This window comes from Falco punctatus (genome assembly GCF_963210335.1).
Source record: "Falco punctatus genome assembly, chromosome: 12".
NCBI classification, from domain to species: Eukaryota; Metazoa; Chordata; class Aves; order Falconiformes; family Falconidae; genus Falco; species Falco punctatus.
The window spans coordinates 21,133,449-21,153,458 of NC_137592.1; the positions used below are offsets into that span (position 1 = coordinate 21,133,449).

The following is a 20,010-nucleotide window of genomic DNA, read 5'->3' on the forward strand; positions in this document are numbered from 1 at the left end:
TCAGCCAGGGTAACCTCTTCAGCTTAATACAGGTTTCCTGTTCAAAACCTCAGTCTTGTTTCAAGCTTATCTAAGTTTACTGCTTAAACTGGCAACCCTTAATTTAGCACTTTCATTCATGCACAAACATTTTAAAGGCAAAACTGATGCCAAAGTGTGCAACAAGCCCAGGTACAGTACATTATGCAGAGATTTATTTTGGTTTTGTTTTAAATCTTAGTATTTGCGTGATTCAAATTTGCACGATTGATGGTACTTTGCACAGAAACCCAGCCTGTATGGGCTTCGGAGATCTAAGTACTGTCAAATGCTTAAGTACAATTCAATATGCTTTTAAGTGAAAAGAATGACACAGATATGTCTAGACAAAAGAATAACAACATTGCCTGGACGAAGAGCACTGAACAGATTGGGGAGGGGGGAAGCTCTAGTTTGAACAAAAAATAAAGACCCCAGAGATTCCCGTAACAAAACTGATGATTCACATCTGCAAGGAAAGCTGAAGAAAAGGTAAGCAAAGGGTTATAAATACTCATTTATGCAAAGGTATCATATTTTTACCGCTCAGACTTGGGCTTCTGATTAGTTCAAGAGTTAGGAGGAATTTCCTCCCCTCAAATTTCACATCACCCCCCCCCCCCCCCCCCCCCCCCGAAAAAGACCTGTTTGTCCAATTGACCGAGAGGGATGTTCATTATCAGATATGAATGTATCTCCTTCCTCCCTTACAATCACTGACTTTGGTAAAATAAAAAACATGTGCTGTCTACTATTTCGTACAGCTCAAATCACCAACTTATTTTTTAACTCTCACACTATCTCTTCTTGTTTTTAAACAAAATGGCAAATAGTGTTTAACTTTAAAGCTGGGTTTTTTATTCTTCAGTGGGCAGAGTAAGAATTTTATTTTCTCTTAAGAATAACAAAGGTAGCTTGTTAAGCTTGTTACAATGCCAATAAGCTACATTGTAGGTAATCTACTAAATAAAGACATGAAATGCTAAGGAAAGCATTCAGAAATATTTTAGTGATTTCACATCACTGAAATCAATCTGAAAAATATATACTATTCAAGTAGCTCAAAATTAATGAATTTTAACTTTCTCCTGCATTCTAAATATAGAACACTGTCATCAGCTGGGAATAATAACGAACTTCAAAAGAGTTTCCTGAAGTTTCAGCTACCACCTTAGGCAGACTGTGCCAAGCAGCTATGCTATTTCCTCTTATTTTTCATTTAAGATTAAAAAGACTAATATTCAAGATTGCATCTCTTATTAAACATCTTTTGTGTTCACAAATTACTTTAGCAGCTCTAAAGGTAAGACAACCCTCTGTCATAAGACAGCAGGATCTGCTTTCAACGTATCAGGCAAACATGGAAAACCCAAGACATTAATATGACCAAGTTCTTAGTTCTTAATAACTTTTAAAATAACAAAATATATAAATATCAAAATAAAAAAATAACAAAAAATACAAAATCACAGGACGTTGTTATTAGGTACGACACCACCACTTCACTTTTAATAAATTCTGCTAGCCAGCAGTAAGCCTCTCAAAGAATCTGCTCAGACCAAAGTGTGGGAAATGTGCAGGAAGTCAGAGAATGACTTCAAGTGCGCGGGGTGCAGACTGATGATACTGCCGAGCCAACACAGTAACATCAACTGCCAAAAAGGAGCGATGCTATTCTCATCCAAACCACGCACTTCCATCCCCTTCTGCTGACAACAGTGCAATGCCTAAGCCTACGGACACACTATTCACAGAGCTAAATTAGTAAAACACATACCCCAAAAGCCCAAATCCCGTAAACTTAACCTTCTCTCCTGAACGTCAAAGTGAGCAGCCCCCAGCTTGTTTGGATCCCTGAGCCAGCTGACCCTCAGGTCAAAGCCAGACTTCTCCTTTGGGCAGCAAATATCTGCTAGGTTGGCTTAGCTGCACTGTCTGATTTAATGGGAAAATACTTGCCTTTGTCTGAGACTGAGCCATAATTCTAAGATTCTGCAAAGGGTGTCAGACTACCAGACAATATCAAATTAACGCATTATGAATCCTGGCTAGGAAGTTTAAATATATTTGTTCTGCCCCAGAATAACATCACATTATCTGCTTTATCTACTTCACTCCCAGGTCCTCTGGCACACTGAAGATTTTGAGAGCAGTTGAGACTAATTAAACTTAATCCAGAGTAGTTAAAGTTTGTATTAATCCAAAAGGGAATGCAGACAGGATCAGCAGACTTGTCTACTTTTTAAAAGCAAGAAGTAAAAAGGCTTCTTAAAACAGAGCTGCTCATCTCCAGCCTGGCCCCAGTCACCAGTAGCTTTTATCTGACAGCTGTTAAAGAGACAAAGCCAATGGTCTAGATGTGAAACGAAACTCCTTCTGCACACCCACACCTCACTCCTTAGCTGAGAAGTAAAGGACACTTCTGGGAAAGCGCTGGGATTCAGAGATCTGCTCCTCTTATTCTGTCTGCTCTACCACCAAATGTAGTTGTCAAAGTTCAGCAGCAACAGAGCCACAGCCTGCTACCTCCACATTTCTGGTAGATTTAAGTACTCTGCATAAAATGTAAAATGGCTTCAGCTCCAAGGCTATTCCAAGAAGGAATATTCAGTCCTTACAAAGTGTTTTCATTGCTCCTGCAGAAAGACGTCACATTAGCATCAAAAGTTTTGCTTTCCACTTTTGCTGGCGTCTCCTGAACCTTCTGACAACTCCGTTTCAAAGAAGGCATTTGTGTTGCACTATTATTTCAGTCACAGTAGCAAAGACAGTGCAGAAACGATTGCTGTGGAGCAATTCCTTGTCAGCCCAGGCTTACGCGCATAGAGCATCAGGAGGAAACAGCCATGCACTCCACTTAACCCAGACAGACAATAAAAACCAAACACGTACACAACCCGAATCACAGTTTTCAGGCTAACGGGAGCCAACATTTTCAAACTAGCAATAAGCAACAGCATTCAGCTTCAGAAACAGGACGCTCCTGTTTATTTCTGCTACCTGCTTCAAGTTCCAAACAACTCAAAACCACTTACATTGTTTATCACCCAAGTCAGCTTCCTTCTCTGACCCCTTTTTCCCTGCCCTGCCTCAGGCCTTTGGTACTCAGAAAGGCAATCAAGCCTGGTTATGAAGCACCAAACACCATCCACTCAACCAATGTGCCACACAAGAGTCAGCGCTAGCCCACATATCAACTGCAATCCTTTTAAGGCTACTTGCTCATGAAGCATGTAACGGTCCTAAAACTGGCACAACAGGTGCCAGAAGCTACAGAAAGCACTCACAGTTAACTGATTTTCTTCTACCCTTCATAAAAATTAAACTTCACAGTTGAACTAGTAGCTGTGAAGAAAAGATTTGTAGACCTAACCTTCACGTCTAACGAATTTGTTGATTTTACCTGCTTTTGATGTTTCCAATAACGTGAAGGACAGAGGCAGGTTATCTTATCTCAGTGGTGGAAGTGAGATATTCGGCATCCTGCTCATACAACTCGGTTTTACAATACTGACAGGTTGAACCATACTTTTCCACCCCTCACAGAGCAGCTCCACATTTATGGCCAACAGAGCTGCGTTCAGCACAAGCAGTTTGAACTGCCTGGCCCGTCTCAGACTGCACTATTAAAATCAGATCCGTCAGCTTTGTAAATCTTTTTGTACATTTTAAAAATAAACTACTAGGTAAAGAATCCTTTTAATCTTTAAAGCATTTTTACTCTTTAGAACTAGCGTATGTTACTCACCTTTGACTACAGGTATCAAAGTGCCACCATGTTTTGAAGTCACGAACTATAACCTACACTCACATAGTCTTGTTCCTATCCCAACACAAGCTTAAGCAAAGAGGAATGCACATGTGACATATGAGCACTTTAAAATACCAGCTTTTTGCTTCAGTGCCTCCAAAATTGGTAGCCTAAAATGACAGCAGAAATACCAAATCCCAAACTTCGAGACTAAACGGAAATCAATCGTACACTGCCTGCAGAGCACCCAGTGCTCTGTATCACAGACAAGTTTTATGGACAGTCTCTTTGGTCTGTCATCTCAAGACCATCCTCAATAGTCATTAAGAGCCTATTTCTAATGACAGATTGAAGCAAAAGGAAACACAAAAGCACAGCATGAATAGCTTAAAAGCAAGTTAAATGGTGCTTACCGAACACCTGGAAGCCTAGCACACAAGTATATGTTGTCCAATCTATATCCTTACAGTCAGAACGATTCCTGATTAGTTTACAGCCACTTGGAATGTCCCCTGTAATAAAAAAAAGAAAAAGTAAATGATGAGTTATATGGCATATAAAGTTTTATTTACATATGTACCTATTGAGGGTGCTAAGACAGTAAATACATGCATCTTACAACCAACCTGGAATCACACTGTAGAGGCAAAGACAGATCAGCACCTTTATCAAATTCCAGATACTTGAAGCTTCGCTTGATATTTAAGTCACATTTACTTCTCATTTCCGTCTTCGCATCAGCACACCTCAAAAATACTTCCCTGCAGCTTGAGTCCCCTGCTACCTACTCTACAAAACACTTTAACAGAGTCTGTAATAGAATAATTTCTCCTTCCTATCAGCTCCACTGATGTGCTAAAATTCAATCAATCATTCAGGGCGCTCGGCTTTTAAACTGTGAGCGATTACTGGCAGAGGAGCCTTAGGCTGCTTTTCAACCTCTAACTAGGAAAGGAAAGATTGTCCATCTTGCAGTATACCAGCCCAGTACTAATGGGTCACAGGTCTTTGCTTCTCTATACAGACAGTTATAAGCACCAACAGTTCTTTTTGGTAGATTGAGATATTGCACTATCCAGATTTGAAACCGAAGTTGTGACAGGCAGAAATAACATGTTATAGTGACAGATATTTAAAACTGCTGGCTCTTCTTGCCTGTACAGGAACAGAACTACAATCCTCTTGGATCTAGTTAAAGCCACAGGAAGACAACAATACAAAAAAACAATTTAAAAACAGGCTGATATGCACTATGCAAGTTGAACTTTTGACATAACCACTATATATTAAATTCATATTTTCACATATTAAAAGAGACAAACATTATTACCACTAACTCACTGAAATACTATTGCTTTGCTTAGTTTTCAACACTATCAGCCAAGATAAAGTTTAAAAGAAAAGAAACCCTAGAACAGACCGGTGGCACAGACCCACTGATTTTATTCCTCTAAAAAAACTGGTTTTGTTGACACTAATTAGACAACTGTATCTATTATTTTCAATGTATAGAACTTTGGGCCAACACCAAAATGCAGTGCCACTTGTTCTGTAAATTCTACGCTGTTAAACTGATTTATGACCTTGTAAAGAAGTAAGCTATATTTGGCATTGCCATTAGGTAATACATGGCTCTGAATAACATCAGGGTATCAGGTTACTCGAGTTCAGATCGGTTCCTTTGTCAGTAAGCATCTCGTACGGTCCTGATCAAACACACTCTTCTAAATATTCGGACAGCTAACACATACTTTGGTTGCCAGTATATTTAATTTCATACTTACAGTATAGTATTTCATAGTCTCCTGAGTTTGACATTATATACTTGTTGTCTGGGGACCAGTCAAGGTGTGTAATATAGCTGGAATGTCCCTGGGGAAGAATGCAGTAACACCAGTGTGAAGCACGCACTTTAATTCAAACAGAAGCAGAAGTTGCACCCACCAACGGGACAGCTAACGGCAAAAAAGCGCCTCCGCACCCACCCCAGGTGTGCCGCAGTTCCCTGCTGCTCTTTCGGGAGAGGCTCTTTACCCCTCAGTGCCAGACGTGAGTGTAACAGCTAAACAGACCCCGGCTGGGCATCCCACCCCTGCCCCTGCACGGTGCAATCTCCACTTGGAAACCATGTCCCTCTTGGACCCCAGTCCCAATGGACTCCTAGAAAGTACTGCTAGAATATGGAGGAACTCACATTTGTACTTGAATTAAGGAAGTAAACGTAGCTACTAATTGAGAAAGACAAGCAACTTGCACAGGATCATTTTTAGAGCCCAACAGAAAAGTGACAGACAGGACGCGTATTTTACTTCTCTATCCATTCAAAATAATTACCATTAAATGCACGCTCATTCAAATAACCTTTCGCTCATCCTAAAAACTTAGGATTCCTTGGTTACAAGGTTACAACCACCACATAAAACTACAAGATCAAGGACAGGTGTTAAAGAATACTCTCGTAAGCTTTTTGAAAGTTTCTGCTGTGCATCTTACACCACATGCATGTTAGTGTCAGCTTTGAGAGGAGTCTTCCCTATGGGCACAGAGTCATCTATATAAAAATCAAACACTATGGCCTAATAGCTTAGTTATCACAATCAAGAACACACTGAGGGGTAAACACCCTTTTTTTTTTTTTTTTTTTGAGGGAGACGCTAAATGCAGCTGATCAGAATATTCTTCCTGTGCATGAGCTTTTTTGTTGGTAGTAATAATAACAGAAATAATAAAGCTATGAGAGGCTCCAGAGAAGCCATACATTTGTATAAAGGTAGGAAAAAATTATTTTCTGTAGAGGAAAGGGTAGGAAATCAATGTGACATCCAAGTTGTTCTTTTTCTTCTTCTACCCTTCCATTTCTTCTTACCGCTTCTCGTCCTCTTTCAAGACCAGCCATTTTCTCCCCTTCCTGGTCATTCTGCCAGGCAACGAAACGCCACTTTCTTCGCTGGCTGATACCAATTCATCTCCCTTTCTCAGCAAGCATTATGAAAATAGCGTCCCTCGCTCCCCCTGCCCAAGGTCTCTTGGCCCAGCCTGCACCCGCTGTGCCAGGGCCACCCTGGAGCACTGCCCCGGCTGCCACCACCCACCACACCATCCTCCTCTACAGAGCCCTAAGAGATGCTGACTGCTCCCAGAATTACGTGTAGAAATACACTGGGTCTGTCTCCCTGTCCCCAAATCCTCTGTGAGAGACTGAAAAAACATTTAGGAGAAAGGCTAGCCTTTAAGCTTTATTTACTTATGAACTAGTCTCTGCCTCAAGCAGAGGAACGGCGTATTGACATAACTGCTTTGCAGTCATGGGTGGGATATATGATATCGACATGCAAACCTGGTATTTTGAGAGAAAGAAAAAATAAAGTAAAAAAAAAAAAAAAAGCACAATTGGCTAGGGTTTTTTCTCCCCCTTCCCCTTATTTTCCAAGTCTTCAAATCTGAAAGTGAACTCCAACATGGAAAAGAATTGGTCAGTCATTTACTAAATCCTGCCAGACATTTGGCAGCTGTTAAAATTCCTGGGGGTGGTGGGGGAGGGAATAAAGCAATTGGCCAGGGGGCTCCGTGCTGCAAAATCCCCTCAGGCAAGCAGTCACCGAATGATGAACTGGAACATAACATTGTCGTAATATTTTCAACAGGAGGATCCCCTTTTCTATTAAAATCTTTGTTTGGTAGCTGTCCACTGATACGGCAACTCTTTCCTTTTCTGTACCTTTATATACAATGAATACAATTACCTATATTATCACTAGCTAATAAAACTATTTAAATAAAAGGAAACTGCCCAATTAATTGGCAATGTTTATCTGTTTCAGACATAAGTAGTGCAAGGGTTGAAATGCCCACAAGCCTATAGGATGGGCACACTAATTATTTCAGGTTAAGTCCAGCGTATCAAACACTTCAGCACAGCTGCCTCCGGTGCTTTCACCCCGCAGCTCTCTCGGGTAAATGCACAGCGCTTGCTTCTACTTTGCTAACAGACCTCTCAGATGCAAGGCAAACAAGAGACAGCGCCAGCTACCCTGGAGCTGCTGACACGCTGGAAGCTCATACCCCAGCCCATACCTTCACCCTGCTGACTGCATAGCTGGAGCCCTCAAAAAACAGCTGCACTAGTCGCAACGGTTGTTTCAGCTCATCTGAAATTCTTTCTGGTCACAACCAACACTATCCCTCACTGTGGGAACACGCTCACAGGTCACAGACTGGCCTCCCCGGCAGCAGCAGTGAGCCTGTTTGTGGCTGAAAGGGGATTTAAATCTAACAGCGGGCACAGAGCCCTTAAGCACAAGCTGATGCCGGTTCAGTAGATAAAATCCTTCTGAAAGTATTCAAATAACGTATTCAAGTTGGAAGAAACAACCAGAAGTTGACTACCAGGAGGACTGAGTCATACTACTTGGAGGTCACCCGCGAGGCTACTGAATGACAGAAGAACGCCAGAAGGACGTGGTGCCAGGACCCCAGCACCGGCCAGGAGAGCGCTCCGGCCCGCAGCGTGCCTGGGTGTCCCTGCGGCGGTCAGCCGGAGCTGGCACGGAGCTGGCACGGAGCGGAGGGGAGGCGCAGGGTGCGGGACAGCGGGTGGGCAGCCTCGCAGCACGCTCCGGGCAGCCAACACGGAGCTGCCGCACAGGCTGGAAGGGCTGGGCAGATCAGCCCCGACAGAAACCAGGTTGCTAATTTTGGCTTCTACATGCAGCCACTCAGACTGAGAAAAGCGGTGAGCAGAAATCTGCTTTGAAGCCTTAACGCTTCTGCCCGAGTGTAACAACGCCCGTTTCTCCCATCCCCATTTTTACAAACCCCTTTCCTGCCAAGGCAGAGGGACAGACAAATACAGCTGCTGGTTTAAATTACAAAATGTTCTCTCCTGATACATAATTCATACGATGTACAGAAATCTAGGATCTCACACATATTCAAAAGAGCTCAGAAAGACGTTGAAGTACACAGCAAGCTAAATATTACGTTTGTTAAGATTAGCCATCTCTGAGTGATTTTATCTTTTACGGTTAAAAAATAAGTGATGGGGTGAAATGCTGCACTGAGGTGCAGCCACCTGCTGCCAACCCCACCAGCCCCACTGGGCTCCCAGCCTGACCCCCCCCATAGGCTCAGCCTCTTCCCCACTGCCTGAGGTCCCTGGGAAGGCTGCAGATCTGATTTCTCATCTCATGACCGTTGTGCTATCGGCTAACCCCATCACCACCCTGCCTGGGGGCTGCAGGATGCTCTGACTTACTCCACACCACAACCCTGCCATTGAGGAGTCCCCAGCATACTCAACAGCCTCCCGCGCCAGCTGCACCCCATGCCAGCACCGAGACCCCCCTGACCGCCCTGGCGGCTCCATGTCCCTGGCCACAGCTGAACACAGGCTGCTCTGGACCCCCATGCTCTAGCAGCACACGGTATCCTCAGCCAAATGATGGGTAGGAATCTCTCAAAGGCACCACGTGCGGCACTAGAAGACTGGCTAATGCATGTTCATTTCCCTCTACACTAAGTTTCCACTGCAAGCCTTGCAGCAAACATTGTAGGAATATTTTTTTTTTTCTTAGAAATAAAATAAAAAAAAACACCAAACCCCCACAGTTTAGCTTTATGGTCCCCTTACCTCCCATTTTCAAATCAACAAAGCAACTTCAGAAGTTATCTTATTTTCAAAACCAAAGAAATGCAATCAGTGACAAACACATGACAAGCACTTTGAGTGGGGGATGCATTCCTTAAAAAATACCCCCAAAACACTTTACATTTCAAATGTGAATCCATTTTTACGGTATCATTTGCAAAACCCATTAAGGTTCAGATGTTCTCTATGTAAATATTCCCATTAACCTTTAAGAGATAGCTGAACTTAAGGCCAGGATGTTAGATAACTAAACACTTCAGGGAAAAAGTATGTCTTTTTAGCACTGGGATAACGTCATGTAAATACAAACTCCACTACAAGTGCTGCTACACTTACGATTTATTTGTCCTGGGCCAGAAATTTATTGTTAACATAACCCCCCAATTACAAATTTTCTAGTAACAATTACAACTGATAATAGCACATATTTGCAACCTCAAAATTACACACTCTAATGAAATTGCACTATCTAATACTATGCAGGTCCAAGGAGTACTTTATCAACAGGGGGAAAATACTCCCAAGTAAGTGTAATATTTTCCCCCAAAGAAGTTTCAGTATACAGGTACCAAGGCACTTCTCTTATCTTCCTGCTAATTTCCCATTTCAAAGAAAAAGTCAGTAGTCTGAGAAATCAGTCATACCTGATGCAAAAGTGTCCACCTAACACTAATGGTTGCAGTACCCATCAGACTGAAGCTTAAAATCAATCAAATATTGAAAAAAACCCCGTAAAATGTATAACCAAAACTAAAAATGGAAAAGCATCATTTCGGATACAGTACCACTGCTTAACATTTTAGTGTATGTATAACATTGAAATGCAAGAACTGCTCTGATTATATTTGCTCCAAAACTTACAGTGCATTTTCCGTATCTGCTATACTTTCTTCCATTTTCTGTTACTACGTAGAGGTAAATAAAGTTGTCATGGGATCCAACTGCAAGTAAGGTGCCATCTACAACACAAAATATTTGACATAAATTAACAGAATGATTGTTTTCCAAAATGTAATGATTTCAGATTTATCACTAAGACAATAGTCTCAATTAAACTACTGCTTACGAACTGTATTCAAGGTTTACATAACTGTTTACATTATGTTCACATTTTCAGGTCACTATCTGTTTACTTTGTGGGTACAGGTTTTGGGCAAGTTCTTTCACTTATGCTTTTTCTAACTAAGTGTCCAATGGACAGGGTATTAATTCTCAGATTGCACTGGACTTCTGAAAATTGTCAACAGCAGGCAGGCTTGAGTTTTCTGTATCACAAAAAATGCAGAACAGTATTTACTCTACAGTTAGCTTAGCTTTGGAGGTGGAGAATGCATATCAAGCAGCACTAAATGTCTAAAGAAGAACTAGAGCATTCAAACACTATAAGCAGTTTTCTAACCTATGTCATCTCCATTAAAAAAAAATAAAATACATGGGCAAGAGTTCCTTTGAATCACGATCAAATGCCTCTAGTGTCAATGAACATCAGTGCTTTAAAATAAATCGCCACACTTGGCAGATGTGGCAGTAGCAGGGGAACATTTTGCCCACTGACACGGCACGTTATCCAAAACCAAACAAGAAACAGATTTACAAGAGTGTTCTTCCATCCAGTTTTAACGGAGAGTCAGCCTCTGATCTGTCATGTCACGTCTGAAGAGGAGACTCAATACTGGCTTGGATTACAAATCCCATAGCAAATATTTAATAAACAGCTCTGGGTTTCAGACAGACCTGAGCTTAGTTTTATGGTTTTGTATTAATAAACTTGAAAATTAATTAAGTAGTGTATTAAAACATCACTGAAATACTAAGCTTCTTACAGACTTTTATGTTAACCTGTTAACTAGTTAAGAACTTTTCATTTTTCTGGGAGCAAAGCTAACATTTATTATAACAGCACAGTTCGACATGCAGGAAAAGCTGGGAAAGGCAACTGTAATGCTTGCAGTTACAAACCCACAAGATTTAGCATACACAGACAAATCTGTAAGCAAGTACTCAGTATATATTGAGCATCTTAAGTGATTTATTTCAAAGCTTTGCCTTTTCTAGTGATTGGGGAACAGCTTAACAATGTTCAACAGAACAGACACTGCATTTATCACCATTTATTCTGAATGTACAGGTGTGCCTACCTACTGAGTAGCGCATCACTGAGAGCTGTTCGTTGCCATCAGTGTGTATTGAAACCAGATCCCTCGTTTCTGCATCCAAAACAAACCACCTAGAGAGAGGAGAATTCCAATGAGTATCAGTCCCACTAAACAAGAAAAGCAAGGGAAACAGCAATATTCACTGCTGCCTTCATCTTCCCATGCTCGCCCCTCAAGGGCAAAACAGTGCACATCTGTTTTTAATGGAACATTTTTCTGGTTCATGAAGCCATACGAGTTTCAGTGAAGAATATATAAACGCTTCTAAACACCACCCAATTTTTTCCCCCTCCCTTGGACACTGCAGTAATCACCAAAATGTCTACTGGATGATAAACATGCCACCAGATAGCTAATATGACTGCACCTTATCATCCTGAAGCCTTAAGGCCACAGCTGAATTGTAAACTACTACTTCTTCCCTGTTCTGAAGAACAGCTGTGATATAAAAAAATGATCTTTCAATTTGCATGAAGCAAAGTTTAAAAAAAAAAATAAAATAAGAGGAGGAGGTGGGAGTGGAGAACATTTCCATACTAATTTTAAACACAAAGTACATTCTAATTCAATATTTTCCCCTCAGTCCTTTCCATTTCTTTGAATAATTTGATCAAAGTAAGGAGGAATAACCATTTACTGAAATTCAATGGTTCATAACCTAGCTTTTTTTTTTTTATTGGGATGGTTTATAACTAAGGTAACTAACTGCATTTTTAATTATTTAACAATAACTTTTAACCTGCAGTATTAGTTATGAGGCATATGTAAAAAGCTCAGAGAAGCTTACAAAAACTCTGCGGCCCATACACCGAAACGGCCACTGACTGCAAGACAGGCAAGGTCAGCAGAACCTGAGCATTTGGCTACGGTTCTAATGCCCACCTAACTCCTAAGTACGCGAACATTAGCAAAGCAAAGACAACGATAATTTAATAAAAAAAATAAAATATGTGTATATAATGAAAACGGAAATGTCAACATGGCTAAACACATTAAAGCTGTACTCTGAATTTATTTTTTGGCTCCAAACCTCCGATCTCACACCTGTATGCATACACCACAGCCAGGTTTCCATCTCTAGTGGCAAACGGCAAGTTCACACACTGTGCAAACGAGTAAGGCGATTTCTGCCCGCTGCCTCACACTGAGCTCAGTGGAACGCTGCTAAAGCTAGGACCATTTATTCCACAACAAACCTACATAACCTAAAAGAAACTCCAGGAGTAACAGCACACATTGCTGCTTTCTATGGATGGAGATTAGATTCCAGCTCGTGCTGATTCAGTGTCCGGCAGCTAAGTGTCTGGAAAGTTGCCTGGACCCCATTGGTTTAAAACCAGCTTGTAATTAGAGAACCACATGAAAGAAATTATATGACATACAAATAAAAAAACCCAGCCCCACATGCCACGGACTGCTGAATAATCTGTGTGCAAGGCAGATGGAACTGGTGGAAAACAGCCAATATGTTTCCACGGGGCAGCAGCAGAAACCATGCTTAGTTTCTCTGCTGTAATTCTCTGCTGAAAGTGGACTTCTGATTTCCAATCTACACACCGAAGCTTTGCAGGTTCTATAAACACATTAGGAGCTAGAAGTTGATATTCTGCTATTTAGCTCAAACTATGCCCCTCCTTGGCCCTGCCAAACACTTCTACAATTTTACCTGGCTGATAGGGGTGTGGATATTAAAGACCAAACCAAAATAGATAAATAATAAAGCCAACTGCGAAACAACCCCAAAACCCAATTAAAACCACAAAAGGGTTTGGCACGGGGGAAGAGTGAGGGTACTTGTGCTATTTTGCCACCACAGAAAGAAAAACAAGTCTTGTGACTGTTTTTGACCATGACAGCCAAACTGCTCTAGAAGTACATCCCAACGGGACAACAAGAGAAGTGGGAAGAACACACATGGAGGCATCACTGAGTTGAAGTCATCTGGGTTTCAAGCCACATGAGAAGCTTATTTTCTTATTTTTGTGTCTTCCTGAATCCAGCACAGGGTGGAGGCTCCTCACTGCTTCAGCCCAGGTGGGCAGACAGCAAAACAGGTTTTTGCATTACCAGAAAACGTAGGCGCTACACTGTAAAATAAAATCTATTTATCTAGACACTGCATGATGCCTGTTTATCCTGAGCAGCATAATTGCAGTGCCTGGATATAAAACCTGATGATCAGCACAGTAACAACCAAAAGCTGCCTTCTTCCACAAGTGGGTGGGCACCCCTTTCCCATGCCCTCCTGCGGGTGACCATGCTGCACAGTGCTTCTGCCAGCCAGCCAAGGGGCGGGCTGAGCCCTCCGCATCCCAGAATACACAGCCAGGGCAGGGCAAGGCAGGGAGGCTGCTGCAGCAGGGACGTGCCTTTTGATGCTGGACCCCAGACCATCTCTTTAGGCTGGTCTTTTGAAGCTGCTACCTGAACCAGGCAATCCTCCAGTTAATATCATCTAAGATGAAAAAACACCCAAAGCCTCAAATACATGCAGATCCGCCCTATTTTACTGAAAGCACAGAGGTGGTATGGTATGGCATCAAACACAATGCAAAACTTCTGCTCCTCTCAACAGTGTACAGTGAACTTCATTTGGCATCAGGAAACAGCATTTTGTGACACCAGTCCTTCTCCAAAAATTCTTCTGAACAGGAGACCTAGCAGCAATCTAAGCTGACCATGGAAGGAGTCAGTGCACTGTGACAATTTTGATATTAATTTAAGAAAGGAAGCACTGGTGACATCTAGTTCAGCTGTTTCTTGATGCTTCCACAAGCTGTCATCAGACGTGCTCTCTTCAATCTTCCAAGCTCACCCAATGCTGTGGCAAACCCTGCAACTGCCAGCAAGTCTCCATGAAACATGTCTCCAGCCTAGCAGCTACAGCAGTTCATGGGGATGCCCCACACAGGCCCTTCTCACAAACAGCTGGGGTCCACCCTGAGGCTGTGTTTCAGGAGAGGAAATTCCTTCCAAAGTGAAGGAATGAAAGACGTGAACTGCAGCTGATCCTGAAAAAGTCCTAAGGGCTGTGAAATGCAAAGCTTGGCTGCCAACTGAACTTCTGATCCATAGATCGGATGAAATAAGTGGATGAGTAGTGTGCCAGCTGTAACATAGTGACTCTTTGGCTTTTTATTGATTTTTCTCCCAACTGTTACCAAAGAAAAAATGCTTAACTTGTTTGTGAGTTCACGTAAACAAGACAGAACTTTTGCCATGTTCATCTGTTTCTTGTCTTCCCATTCCTTCGCTTTAAAAAAATACTAATAATCTATCTAAAAATTACATGGTTTTAGAAACAAACCCCCCTAAACTACTCTCTTTTGGAAAACAAATTCTGACCCATGACAGACATTTATTACTGATAATTGACATCTGTGAATGTAGACTTTTTCTGATTAAATCATCAGGGAAATGGTATTCCAAAGGAGTAATATATTTTTTCACTCACATTTGCAATTCCCATGTTTACTTAATACTGAATGTTGAACCTGCAAAGCATTAATCAGAGTGAACAAATCAACCCATCTTAGGGTTCCCAGGGATATTTAGGCTTCTTCAGCTTAATGTAGTGGTAACAAAACCTGCAGCAGACTATCTGCACACGGCCCAAAAAGGGAAATGATACAGAAATACTCATCATGGGAAATGGTATGTAAAAAACACACCAAAACCATGATGTGCTGGCCTGATAAAAACACGCCACTGTGAAACAAAAAAGACAAGAAGGGGAAGAGAAGTAGAAATCCAGTTTTCTTCAGATGTCAGAACTTTCAAACCCAACTTCCTTAATGCCCTACCCCTGCCTTACTGACCTCCGTACTGGCAGCAGAGCAGCACCAGAACAGCAACAGATAAAGACACATCCAAGGTTTGGCTTTACTGAATCCTAAACAGATTAGACTCATTTAATTATCTGCTTTAAGCATTTTGGGCTATGAATCAAGTTATTTAACGACTTGTAATGGGTCTGAGATTTCAAATACACAACGATTTCAGGAAGAATATGAACAGCTCAATAGCACTTCATTTCAGCAATGTGCCATGTTGAACTCTGTCTTACACAAAAATCAAAACACGAGCCTGTTTACCTGTCTCTCCATACCAATTTAAAATGTTACAAGTGTGTTTCATTTGGTAAAGCGAAAGATCTATACCACACGCATCTTACGAACTAAAATAACATATGCACACAATATTAAAATATATGATACTTGGTAAAGCCAATAAGTAATGCTTACTGAAACCCCTGTAAAAAAATAGTTTAAAAAAAATAAAAATCAAGATCTGGGCTTTCATGAAAGAGTACTTAAAAAACCAAAACAGCCTAACACCTCTGTCTTCATCTGACCCATGTCAGAAAGATCTGCCCCCTTCACCCAGGCTTTTTAGGCTAGCCTCAAGCAAAAAGAATAAAAAGCAAATTAATTCCAACAGGTAAGATGCATAGTATCACAATGTCTCCTTTAAACTTTCAATAATCACAACTTAGCCAAAAGCTATTTACCTGCCCGAGTGTGTTCCTATCGCGACCACTGCTCCACTGGGATGGAAGTCAGCACAGTGCCCTGGTTCCTGAACAGAGAGGCACAAAAACATCACTCACCCACTCACTTCTCTACGATCAAACATATCTCCTTATACCAAAGCTACCCAAAAAGTCTAAAGTGAACTGATAATGGAAAAACCAATCAGCTAGTAGCATGCTTGTACTCCTCTGATAGATTTTCTTTTAATGTATCAGTGGCATGTACTACATGACCTTCTTGAAAGTAAAAAGCCTAAATTTCTGTCTAAAAAGATACTTTTTCCTGGGGTATTAGGACAGAACTAGCCATGATATGAAATGAACAATGACAGTAAGGAAGGATATCTAAAGCCAAACCTTGCACAATCATACGATATCCTCTTAAGATTGTTTGAATAACTAAGAAAAAAGTTAAACTGTAACAAAAGCAAAGGACTATTTTTTATTCAACTTGGACTGTCAGAATGGCATCAGACAATGGTAACCAGATTACAGTCTATACAATGTCTGATGAGCCTCACTAAGTTTATCAAAGCTTCTGAATAGCTGTTTTCAAAGCCGTAACTACAGGATTTCTGCTTATCTTGCAATCAGATGGGACAAGTGTGTTAAAGAAAGCTAATGCTTTTTCCTATTTTCCAGCTTTATATTTAAACGGTTGACATACATCTAGCAGCCTGGTCCATTCCAGCGTGTGGTCCACAGAGCTCCACATACAAACTTGCCTATCCTGGGCACATGTTAAAAATAAGTCTTTGAAAGGATGGGATGCTAGTCCCCAGAGTTCATCTGTATGTCCCTAGAAAGAAAACACATGTGATTTAACAATGAATAAAATAAAGACTCTCTTAAAATAACACACCAGCAGCGAAAGCCTTTACATTTTTGGGTTATAGTTTAAAAAAAAAAAAAAAAACGGGAAAAAGTTATGCTCACCTGTACTTCTACCAGGAAACCATCATTGAAAGTTCCCCGCAAAACAAAGTTTCTTGAAGTACCCACTAGAAACTGATCTGCTTTTCCTTCTGCTACTGCTCTGATTGTTCCATACTGGTCAGGAACCTAGGAAAAGAAACATCTATAAAACCACATCACGCATCTTGATAGGCACTTATTTTCAAAGGCCAGAAATAGCGCACAACAACAGTACCAGGACTGCAGTTCTCCCAGTAAAAAGGAGCAATCCAATCATGTATACACCAGATCAGGACTTCACCAGAAACCTACCGCATTTATTTTTTATTTGTTCAGTACGAGCATACAAGAGTATCTCACTCCAAGACAATCACAATTATGCCATTTTAATAAGTCTCAGTGGAAAAAATTTCAAATTAAATTATATGGATTTTAAAGCATCAAATACACCAAACGAACGCACTCCAAAATGTTACAATATCTCTTGTAAGGACAGGAATAATAGACAGTTACCGCTTACTTTCCAAAATACATTGTGAAAAACAAGAAAAATCTTGTAGCACAGTAAATGCTTTCTGATTTATTTAATGCTTCCTGATTAGCCTTAAGTAAATGTTCATATGCCTTATGTCAGCAATGACTCCAGATTTTATTGAATTTGCTTATTGCAAGCTTTAATACACTATTTTACAGTGTGCATTTATTCAGTTTTCTAAATGATCTATCTTTATAAAATAGACTAATATTAGCTACAAGATAGAATATCAATCATTCAGAAAGTTGTCTGTTAGGGTTCTCATAATATTTCTCAATATAAAAATCAGCTTTAACATAACATTATTAACAAAAGAAAAACCAAACCACGGATATGAAGAGAGCGTGCAACTTTAGCCTAATGCTTGCTTACTCTCAGCCATGTTTTCTAAAGGTCAATGGTAGTTTCAAGGTAATAAAGTCTAGATGTAACTTAACAGAAGTGTTAAGGAAAAAATGTTGCTATCAATGTGACACTAGGTAAGTGGAGTAATCCATTATTAGCACATTATTTCAAAAGGTCACTGTATTGCCACGGGGGGAAAAAAATTGTTTTAAAAATCCATAATGTACAATTTTTTTCTAGTTTGTCCCTATTTACCTAGCATTGCCGTATAGCCAAATCCCAAAGACATACATATTCACTAAACACTTGTTTCAGAATAAAGTTAAAACAAGCTCCTCAACATAACCATTTCAACAAAATAATTAATCTCATGGAATACACACATGTATCCTACCAATTATTTCACTTGTGTCAAAAATTCTGTTGAAACCCCTCAATTCCTGGTAACATTGCCTTCCTCCAGACAGGCAAGCTTAACAAAAACACTGGCAATACTCAAAAGAGGGACGAATAAAAGAAACTAAGGAAAGGCTTGGAGGAAAGAAAAACTTAAAATTTCTGTTCATTTTAAACAGAGGAGAACTGAAGCCTTAAATAGGCTCACTTACAGGTTGAAAATCTAAACATTTTTGTAATAAAACTTTGTCATCCTCTAAAAAGACAGCAACCAGAAGATATTCTATTGTCCTCACTACCGGTCCTCCAAAGGGTGTGGAGGGCTTTGTCTGGCCAGTCAATATCTTTCTCAAGGCAATTTCCTTGTCACCCTTGCTTTCTTACCTCAATTTCCCTTTCGGGATTCAAATCATGATCCCACAGGATGATCTTTCGGTCTTTCCCACCTCCAGTTAGTAGCATCCCATTCCTCATTTGGCAGAGCGTGAACACACTGCCATCGTGAGCTTTGATTTGTCTGCTTATCTGATATACTCCTACATGCACAAAAAAATATAATAAAGAACACCACTTTTTTTTGACCTGGAGTTTACAAGAAGCTGTGCCTTTTGGGAGCAGAATTAAGTAACAGTGTATAATGAATAATTACGTTTGGACTGTCAGGCTATTAGTATTGCATTAGTATTGCAAACACAAGGTGGTAGTGTTTTCTTACAGGATAAAAAGATAAAACAAGGGGCCTGTCTTTTTGAATAGAGACTTTTTTTGACATTGACTGTCCTACAACTTGTAAAGGCAGTAACAACAACTATCTGCAAAACACTTAAATTTCTCTTCTATCCAAGGGCGCACAGTTTTTCCAGATGCAAGAGAAACTGTCCTTTCCAGTCATAAGTATTTAGCAAGTGATTATTAGAAAAGAACTAACATCATTTTATTAAAAGAAACTCCAAGACTTGTTGTCTATAGTCTTATGGGAATAAAAAGAAAATTAATTATAGCAAAGTTTCCAGGATGCATGAAGCTAATGTCTAATGCTGGATGTGGCCACACTTAAAAATAGTATAACCAGCATCTGGCATCTATCAATATAGCAGTCTACCCAAAGGAGAACATTGGAAAGAACAAAAAGACAGATGAGAAAATTAAACAGCAAAGGTAGTAAAGGAAGCTTTTCGCATCCCAATCAGGACTTCGTGTCAACAGAACTCCTGCAGGAAAGCACACTTTAAAAAAAAGCAAGATTCTGGTGCTATCAAATAGCAATCCCAGAAAAAAGCCTAAAAAACCACCCAAAAAGAGCATCTTAACTTCGCTGACTCTGCCTATAACTCAAGTCAGTTCAAGTCAGCATGCTCTCACATTGTGAAAAAAGAGTTTAAGATCAAGTCTGGAGACCAATCTAATGTGATAAACCAACTAAAAGATCCCATATTTAATAAGCCAATGTAAATAAATGTTCTATTCAGTCTGTTAAGATTATACCCTGAAAAGGTTATTTTTGCACAAGAACCTCAAAATTAAATGTCAGATAATCTGTTAAATTACTTTTCCACTGCAGTTAGTTTGAAAGACAAGAAAAAGATTTACCTTCAAAAACAGACTTAACATTAAAAATTTACTTTTTACATGAATGTTTTCCTGATGTACCAGTTTAAACCAGTGTTTTAAACAGCTGCCAAGTAAAATAAATACTCCTTAAATTTGTAAGTTACC

General features: G+C 40.3%; 1 protein-coding gene across 7 annotated transcripts in view; it reads right to left on the minus strand.

Annotated features, from left to right (window-relative positions):
- EML4 (EMAP like 4) overlaps positions 1 to 20,010 on the minus strand; it is a 163,460-nt gene that overhangs the window by 3,673 nt on the left and 139,777 nt on the right. For all 7 annotated transcript variants that reach the window (XM_080408408.1, XM_080408406.1, XM_080408407.1 and 4 more), the window contains 8 exons: positions 18,679 to 18,830; positions 17,040 to 17,165; positions 16,771 to 16,902; positions 16,083 to 16,150; positions 11,555 to 11,643; positions 10,278 to 10,375; positions 5,554 to 5,641; positions 4,183 to 4,281 (listed from right to left, as the gene is read on the minus strand). In XM_080408408.1, coding sequence (XP_080264534.1) covers positions 4,183 to 4,281; positions 5,554 to 5,641; positions 10,278 to 10,375; positions 11,555 to 11,643; positions 16,083 to 16,150; positions 16,771 to 16,902; positions 17,040 to 17,165; positions 18,679 to 18,830 — 852 coding nt within the window. The remainder of the gene's footprint in view (positions 1 to 4,182; positions 4,282 to 5,553; positions 5,642 to 10,277; positions 10,376 to 11,554; positions 11,644 to 16,082; positions 16,151 to 16,770; positions 16,903 to 17,039; positions 17,166 to 18,678; positions 18,831 to 20,010) is intronic.